The sequence below is a fragment of the Penaeus monodon genome, chromosome 43 (assembly GCF_015228065.2).
Source record: "Penaeus monodon isolate SGIC_2016 chromosome 43, NSTDA_Pmon_1, whole genome shotgun sequence".
Classification (NCBI taxonomy): Eukaryota; Metazoa; Arthropoda; class Malacostraca; order Decapoda; family Penaeidae; genus Penaeus; species Penaeus monodon.
The window spans coordinates 23,500,238-23,510,237 of NC_051428.1; the positions used below are offsets into that span (position 1 = coordinate 23,500,238).

At 44.4% G+C, this 10,000-nt stretch overlaps 1 protein-coding gene across 1 annotated transcript in view; it reads left to right on the plus strand.

Annotated features, from left to right (window-relative positions):
• The first annotated feature begins 1,318 nt into the window (after positions 1-1,318).
• Positions 1,319-10,000, plus strand: part of LOC119568322 — a 9,569-nt gene continuing 887 nt past the window's right edge. The window contains 2 exon segments of the mRNA XM_037916777.1: positions 1,319-1,438; positions 1,675-2,135. Of these exon segments, the coding sequence (XP_037772705.1) occupies positions 1,391-1,438; positions 1,675-2,135 (509 nt within the window). The 5' untranslated portion in view covers positions 1,319-1,390.

Here is a 10,000-nt window from a genome sequence, read left to right on the forward strand (position 1 = left end):
AAGCGAAGAGGAATATGGAATAACGGATTATAACAATAGGAGGGTGGGTGAAGGCTACACTATACAGTTAGATATATTTCCCATCTCTCCATTTTATTTACTAACTCATCTTGGTTTACTCACTTATTCACCTTGGTTTATTCATACATTTTTCCTTACATACTAACCTCGGTTTACTCAGTTATTTATAGCTTACTCACTCTTTACCATCTGCTGTGCCTCACACTCACTAACAGTTCATGATTTACTCACTGACTCACCTTGGTTTACTAACTTGTCTTGATTTACTCACTGACACATATAGGTTTGCTTAATTTTTCTTGGTTTGCTAATGCATCCATCACTCATTCATCATAATATACTCACTCATTTTAGCTAACTAACTCATCCTCATGTACTGACTGATTACTTATTATCTTTTTACTCACACATCTTCATCTACCCATCCGTCTTGGTTTGTTCATCCCTCCTGATTGACTCACAGACTCATCTTGAATATTCATATCCATACGTTCACTTCTTCATCTTAGCTTACTCATATCTCTGCTCACTTCTCTTTTCCTCAATGAGTCACTTTGGTGTGTTCAGCTTCATATATCCATTTACTCAACTAAATATCTCACCGTGCGTGGTTTGCTCACTTAATTTACTCAGTGACTCATCTCGGTATACCCATCTTCATATTACTATTTACTCAGATACGTTTGTTACTTAATCTTGATTTTCTGATTTACTCGTTTAGGTTTATCAACATTGCAAAGTTGCTTTACAACTTTTTTTTTCTCACGTATCTTGTTTTCCTCGCCTTGTCCTTTACTTTTTTCCCTCTCATTTGTCTTGGTTCACTTATTCCTCTTCGTTTACTCACTTAGGTTTACACACACCCATGTCGTTTTCTGGGATTCAGAACATCCCGTTCTTCGTCATTATCCATCAATCAAACTTCCTCTTCGTTCTTTGTTCTCACTCTCGTCCTCTCTTATCCTGTTGAATCCCTTACTCTTTTTTTAACCTATGATTTCCTTATCTATGATATCTTCAACCCCTATCTCCCTACACAAGCTTTTCCTTCTCTCTTTATATATATATATATATATATATATATATATATATATATATATATATATAATATATATATATATATATATATATATATATATATGACTTTTTTTTTTTTTTTTTTTTACTCTCTCTCCAAGTGTTTTCCCTGAAGTTTTCCATATCATTCAACCTTAAAGATCATAACACGGTCAAAAATAGTAATGCAATATCGAGCGTAACGTTGGGGGGAGGGCAAGCACTGGGAAAATTCTCTCGGAGTCTGGGGTTTCCTTGCGAGGTTTCGAGGAAGGAAGCCGAGCCAGTCCGGACGGCCGCGTATAAAAGGAGGATGACGAGCCTCGAAATCACACTAACATCCCGCGCTTTCGACATGAAGGTGAGTGCTTGGGTGACTTTATTCGTGAACAATGGTAGGAAACGATTGTGTCTTCAAGATTTTCCTTTATTCCAAAGGATAAGTTTAGTATTTTCTACTGAAGATAAAAGATCAACAGTGAACTCAAGCCAAATATCAACCGGAGATATTTCTATTTTTGATTTATTCATCTATTTCTGTATTTCGAATTCTTGTCAAAGTCAATATCAATCTTGACACAGTCTTCTAATTCACAGGGTCTCGGAGTCATTCTGTGCTGCGTCTTCGCGGTGGTTTCAGCCCACGGAGGTAGACCAGGAGCTAGACCTGGAGGCTTCCCTGCTGGAGTCCCCGGAGGCTTCCCTGGCGGAGTTCCTGGAGGATTCCCTGGCGGAGTTCCTGGAGGATTCCCTGCTCCACATCCCGGAGGCTTCCCTAGCGCCACAGCCCCACCTGCCACCTGTAGGCGCTGGTGCCGAACTCCAGAGGATGCTGTCTACTGCTGCGAGTCCAAGTATGAACCCGAGGCGCCCGTCGGCACCAAGCCACTTGACTGCCCACGAGTCCGTGACACCTGCCCACCGGTACGTTTCGGTGGACTAGCACCAGTAACTTGCTCCAGTGACTACAAGTGCGGCGGCATTGACAAGTGTTGCTTCGACAGGTGTCTCAAAGAACACGTGTGCAAGCCGCCTTCCTTCTATAGCCAATTCGCTTGAAAAGGAAAATTCAACATATTTATTGATTCATGTAGAGTCCATGATTAATAAATCTTTTATAAGAACCTCATCTTATTTACTGGATGTACCTTTCGTGGTTTATTCATTCAGTCACTTTGGTTTACTAGCTTTTTATTTATTTTTTCTCGTATAATACTTTGGGATTAGAGTTTATACTCATCTCTGTTTACTCACTTGATCCCTTTTCCTTATTAGTTCATCTCAGCTCACTAACTCATCTTGGCTTACTCACTCGACTTGGATTGCTCACCCATCTTGGTTTCTTTGCAATCTGACTTGGTCATTTATCTCTGTTAGTTAATTCATCTCTGTATGAATAAGCGATAAGATCCATGATTATCTTTCGTCGTCTTAACTTTCTGTTATCTTTGCCCTTTTCATCAACACTAATTGACTTTTCGTCTCTCTTTCTAATTAAACAATTTTCCTGAGAAGAATGAGTAATATTCTTCTCACTTGCTAAACTCATAATCTCATATTGTATTACTCTGCATCACTCTGCTTTGACCATAATACACTTGAATAAGCAATGAGATACATAATAAGATTTCGTACCTGCTTCACCTTAGCCATACCTTTTATCGCTTACATAGAAAAATGACAGGCTAGCTCAGCTATTTTGCCTGTCGGTGGTTATATCATATCAAAGCGTTATACAAATGTGTTTAATCTTTTATCATTCCGGTATATCATTTCATTATTTTGGAATGTCTCTCAGGCCCATGTTTATTCTTATATCGATATTGCGGTTTATGGATGACACGGGTGTCGTTTCAGTTTTGCTTCGGGGGAAGGGGGGGGGGGGGGGTCGGTGAGAGAAGTGAGTACAATTAGCTGGGCATTCTTTATATATATATGTGTGTGTGTGTGTGTGTGTGTGTGTGTGTGTGTGTAACATTTTTTCTTGTATTCACGGATGATATATATAAATTTATTTATATGTTGTAGTTCTACTACAAATTGCAGTACAGTTTTATGGAAAAAGAGTACCGCGGTACTGGTGCTACTGATTTGATCACAATACATATATGTTTAGAAGCAAGTATCTGCTCTTGAACCTTTTAGTTAAGTGGTAAATCCAGTATTACTGTATATAAATATACAGTATTAAGATATATAAAGATCGATGAAAATCAGGGTGTCAAATGGGGTGGGGAGCTAGGGGGCACTTGCTGTACCAATCTCTTCTGCTTTGTATTTCTTTGTAATCATATTCAAATGGCTCTAAAAGCTATTGGGGTGTGGCTTTTGGAGGGGGGGGGCAAGACAGACTTTGAGGGGGCAACTGATCCCCCCCCAACAATTGACGCCTCTGATGGATGAATAGGAGCAAATTAACAGTTCACCGGAAACGAAATTACAAATGCATCAACACACTTTTTCATCTAAGATGGAGGTAAATCTTATCTTTGGTTTTGAGTAAGATTTCCTTGCTCTGTTTTTTTTTGTTTTTTTTATGATAGTTACCTCTTCATTGGCAATATTGCACTTTTCTTTGTTTACCCATATTTCGTTTCATATTATTTTTTCATAAAATATATATATATATATAAAATTTTGTTGATTTACTTTCGAGTTTCATCGAATGTACACAAGACTTTTTTTTTTTTTTTTTTTTGGTTCACCCGATTTTATGCTGCACAATAAGAACTTATTTTCCGACTTTGTATTCTTATAGGAAATATCGTACATAGACGTTGCTCCATAGCTTCATAGTTCCGAACACACTCCTTTGCTTCACCAAATGTGTTGTTGACAAATGTGGATTCTGCAAGGCCTACAGTTTCTATCCAGGAATCGTATTTGATAAAAACGCTCAAGAACATTTTCTGTCTTTATTCTTCAGAAAGGTAGCCGAGTATATAAAGCTATCAAATGTCAAACAATGACGCAGATCCATGTATGTATTAAGTAAAAAAAAATACACAATGCTCTTTGGCAACCACCTAAGCGTAATATTAATAATAATTAGCCCAAGAACTTTTATTAATGAATTATCATTTTATAAAGAACATCAATATTGAAACTGGACAGCAACAGCAACACTGGCAAAGAGCATACTTTACCTTTTAAATTCAAGGTAATATACAAGATACAAAAAAAATCTTCACTGAAACAAAAATAAAAATCGTCAATGGAAAACGGTTAATATCGTTAAAGAATTTGAAAGAAAAAAGTGCACATCAGCAAAACACCGGCCACTAATCCAAAAGTATTTCCTAGTCAATATTGTTACGCCGGCCGCCTCGTCTCTCTGCCACCAACGCAAGGCAGGCTAGGCAGACGGCGTGCTATTCACAGGGTCGTGAACACTGAACAGCTCCAAGAGGCACCGAGCACCACAGCGTCCCAAAACACCACAAGGGGAAACACCACCTGGCGAGGCAGGGCACAAAATAAACACAAAATGACTTTCCTTTCTTTCCTTTATTTACACAAGTTATTTACCCGTACACTTTTCTATAGGCACAATACAGGGGGAAACACTGCATATACAGCTTATAACAGGGCAACACAAACTTTATCAGGTCACAAGGGCACACACGAGGTCTTCACAGGAGCAGCACCCAACTCCGTCTCTCTTGGCTTGTTCCTCCGCTCACAGCCAGTTGCGTCATGTTTGCCCAGGTCCCTTCATGTTAACACATGCCCAGGTCATCCTTTTCATGTTAACACATGTTTCGCACAGAGACAAAGACCCACTGGCGTAGCACTATCCCCCGCTATCAAGCAGACGACCCGTCTGTTCTGACATACCTAAACCTGAAACAAACTACAGAAAATTTAAATAAAATTAGTCCTCAGGAACAAACAAAATTCTTTCAAACAAAAGTAACCGTAATTGAAAATCAGTTCTCAGAAACACAAAAATCTTTCATCCAGTGCGGCTTTCTTCGCTCTCGCTGGGGTCGCTCTGGAGGAGGTGTGGGCGGCGGTAGATTGGCAGTGGCACATAGAGGGGTATCTCCTGCCCCAAGACCTGGCTCATGGTCACAATTGACGTCTGTTGCATCGCGCTCACCGTCCAAATGCTCGTCCTCATCTCGGTCAGCGTCTGACACGTCCTCATCGCCACTACTGGGGCTAACGTCTTCTTTTTCACCATGGCCTCAGGAGTAGCTTCCTGGCCCATGGTAACGCCACAGCCGGTCCATGTGGACAACCGACGGTCGTTTTCGCCCTCTGCGAATTCGATAGGTGACATCAGAGAGGGCCGCTACCACCGTGTATGGCCCTTCCAAGGGGCTCTGTAGCTTCGGCGAGAGCCCTCGCTTCCGACGCAGGTTAAGCAGCCATACTCTGTCACCTATGTTGTACCTCACTTCCCTCATGCGCCGGTCATAGGTCTCCTTCATGGCATGGCCGGCTACCTTGAGCTTGCCACAAACTCGTCGGTGCACCTCCGCCAGGTTAGCGGCGCTCCGGTGCGCCAAGTCCTCGAGGAAGTCAGGCAACGGCCCCACACCAACCAACTCCTCGCTCCCCGACGACTTTTCTGGACGCTCCACTTCCTCACAAGTGCCCAGCTTTGCACCAGCTGGCACCTTCTGGGCCTTATTGGAGAAGTTAGCTACCAACACTGTAACTAACCCCTCCCCTGGTCCAACAAGGCTCCGCCCAACTGCTATGCTATCAGCCAGCTGCAGGTTTTGGATGGGCTCCACGAGGCCCTCTACTCTACACATCACTCTTGACAGTCGACACCGGATTCTAGACTCTGTCCTGGGGGCAAGGTGCAGTCGCTCAGCCGTAACTACCTCTGCACAGCCAACCTCTGGAAGCAAGGGCATATCTTCACCGTGCACCCTCACCAGCTTCCGTCCAAGGTCGACACACACCTTACTCTGCGTCAGGTAGTCAAGGCCCAGCAAGCAGTGCTCGTCCAGATCGGCCACATACACCGGCAGCCGCTGCACCGTGCTGCCCACGCCAATACGAGCCTCCACTGGCCCCTTGAGCTGCACACAATGCCCCGTGACACCACACAGTCTCTGTGGTGCGTCTGGAAGTCGCATAGTGGCCAACATATCAGGCCGCACTAGGGTCTTCTCAGCCGCAGTGTCCACTGTCAGGCGGCATGGCTTCCCATCTACTGAGCCCTCCACCTGCATCGTGCTGGTTCGACGGCAGCTTACCCAAGTCGGGGCCCGGGAACTGAGGACGGCTGGGTTTCGGCCCCCTTCTCCAGAGTTTTCCGCCTGCACCACTTCCTTAGCCTTAGGACATGCACTCGGATGGTGACCATACCTGCCACAGTCCTTGCAGCACTGCTGGAAGGCATCAGAATCCGTCCGGTTGAGAGGACGTGTTCTCCGCTCCCTCCGACACCAACTACGTCTGTGCCCTACCTCTCCACAGCCCCAACACAAACCTTGGAAAGTGTTCGGGCTCACCTTCCTCAATGCTACCTTCTCCACTTTAGCCTTCTGGTCCCGGAAGTCATGGCGGGGCTGAGCAGCTGGCCCTAGGCCACTGGTTGCCTTCAGGAAGGCCTCGAACTCCAAGGCCCTCGCCAGCGCCACCTGCAGGCCCTCAGAGTGTGTCTGTTTGATGTAGATTTGCAGCTGCTGGTCCTGCAAAGCGTCAACAAAGAAATCGCGGGCCAGGACCACGATCATTTCTTCCGCAGCCGCAGGGTACGACCTCCTTACCAGCGCCTCCACATCCTGCGCCAGCTAGGACAGTGTCTCGCCACGCTCACGAGTCCGCTTCTTCAAGCGGGCCCGATATACCTCGGCCTGGTGGTGGTGCCCGAAACGGCGTTTCAAAGCCTCTGCACGCTGGTGTAAGAGGCATGTTGGGATGGCGGCAGATGGCCCAACACTTCCACCGCGGGGCCCCTTAGCGCTGTTACCAGCTGCAGGGCCTTCTCTTCCTGGCTCCAGCCCTGGGCAGATGCCAGCATTTCAAATTGGGCGACATATGCCTCCCAGGCCACCTTCCCGTCGTACTCAGCTGGCTTACACCTCACAGAATGTCTGGAGGCCGAGGGGCTGCGGGGTGGAGAATGCGTGCCGTGAACTAACAAGCCTGGAGGGGAGGAAGGGGGTGAGGGAGGCAACGAGGCGGGTTGACCGGGTCCGAGTTTGCCGCCACCTATACCCAAGGGAGCGGTTCCGATGGGTCCCCAGTCTTCTGCAGCGACCACTGGCACCGACACGACACTGCGAGGCCCGGGGGTTTCCTGCCACGGACCCCAGGCAGACCCCAGTAAATCTGACACTCTGGCATCTGTTGGCAGAACCTTGTCTGCCTTCTCTGCTTGCAACGTTACTACCTCGTGACGCCGCCTTTCCGCCTTCACTTCCTCCCTCAGGCCCTGAACCTCGCCCTTCAGAGTCTGCACTTCCTCCATCAGTTCACTCTTCACGCTGTTGCAGGCCTTGTCGGTGTACTGCTGAGTTTCCATCTTCACAGATGCAAGATTGCTCTGTAGCACCTCAACAAGTTGGCAGAACTGTTCCTCTGCCTTCCTTGCCTGCATCTCGACGAGATGGTGCGCCTGCTCGCGTGCCCTCTGTGCCTGCTCTTCTGCCCTTTGTGCCATTTCCTCCCTCATACCGGCCAGCATGGCAGTGATCAGGTCCATCTGGCTCGGCTTCACCTCACACATGCCTGCCTCAGTCATAACCTCCTCTCCCTCATGGCTGCCGCCATCTTTGGACGACATGATAAATCGGCGCGTCTCACTGATCAAATATCACAAATTCCACTCCTGACACCATTTGTTACGCCGGCCGCCTCGTCTCTCTGCCACCAACGCAAGGCAGGCTAGGCAGACGGCGTGCTATTCACAGGGTCGTAAACACTGAACAGCTCCAAGAGGCACCGAGCACCACAGCGTCCCAGAACACCACAAGGGGAAACACCACCTGGCGAGGCAGGGCACGAAATAAACACAAAATGACAGTCTTTCCTTTATTTACATAAGTTATTTACCCGTACACTTTTCTATAGGCACAATACAGGGGGAAACACTGCACGATACAGCTTATAACAGGGCAACACAAAGTGTATCAGGTCACAAGGGCACACACGAGATCTTCACAGGAGCAGCACCCCACTCCGTCTCTCTTGGCTTGTTCCTCCGCTCACAGCCAGTTGCGTCATGTTTGCCCAGGTCCCTTCATGTTAACACATGCCCAGGTCATCCTTTTCATGTTAATACATGTTTCGCACAGAGACAAAGACCCACTGGCGTAGCAATATATACATTTTACAAAACACAAAACAATCAGACTGGAAACTGTACTTGAACAACGCAAACTTTTAAGCTGAATTATCATCAGTGAGTCAGTGAGTAAAAAAAAGAAGAGTGAGCAATCTAAGGTGTGCGAGTAACTTAGGTTTAGCATATGATGAGTGACCAAGATTAATCAGAGCGAAAATCAAGAATACTGAGCAACCCGAGATGTTTGCCTTAACCAAGATGAGTTTGTGTTGAGTAAATAAAACGAGTCAGTGTGTAAATCAGAGTGTGAGCAAATCAAGATACTTGAGTAAACTAAGATAAGTAGGTGCGCATATAAAAGCAAGTGAGTCAGGAAATAAGGATGAGTAAGTGAACAAATCATGATAAAGTAGATGATCAAGATGAGTGAGTAAACTAAGATGAATAAAGAAGTGAACAGAGCTGAGAACGTCTGCAAACCAAGATGAGTAAACCATAGTAAATAGGTCAGTATACCAAGAGTAATTGAGGAAACCAAGTCAGAATAATTGAGTAAGCCAAGATGAGTACGTGAGTGAACCAAGGTGGATGAGAAGAACGGAGATTAATATGTGGAAGTAGTGAACGATGAGTAAATAAACCCAAGTATATTATAATAGAAGAAAAAATACTGTAACACAGATATACACACTACACATTCCAATATGAATAAATGAACCCAAGATGAGTCAACAAACCCAAGATGAGTAAATGAACCAAAGATGAGTAAATGACACCAAGATGAGTAAATAAAGCCAAGATGAGTAAATAAAGCCAAGATGAGTATGTTAAAACGAGAGATGGAAAAACCCTGTAAGTCAGACATCCATACCGCATGCTCCATCCTTCGTTATCACTTCCTCCTCCTCTTCGTTCTCTTTCTTCTCACTCGCGTCCTCTCTCATCTTGTCGTATCCTTTACTTCACGTGCCCCTTATTTTCTCTTCTTCCTTCCACTTCTAATCTATGATCCCACTCCCCACATTCTTTCTGTATGTATTCATTAAATTTTTCAAAAAAATTCTCTCCATAAGCATTCACTCATTCATATATATATATATATATATATATATATATATATATATATATATATATATATATATATGTGTGTGTGTGTGTGTGTGTGTGTGTGTGTGTGTGTGTGTGTGTGTGTGTGTGTGTGTGTGTATAATATATATAGGTATATATACACATTTATATATATAAATATATATATATATGCATTTTTACATGCACACATACATAAATGTGTATATACCTATATATAGTATATATATACATGTGTGTATATATAATATATATAGGTATATATACACATTTATATATATGAATATATATATATATACATATATATATATATATATATATATATATATATATATATATATATATATATATGCATATTCATATGCACACACACACACACACACACACACACACACACACACACACACACACACACACACACACACACACACACACACACACACACACATATATGCACTGGGGGCTGCAAGAAGCTGAGAAATTTCTCTCAGACTCCGGGGTTTCCTTGCGAGGTTGGCGGAAGGAAGCCGAGCCAGTCCGGACGGCCGTGTATAAAAGGATGATACGAGCCTCCAAGTTACACTA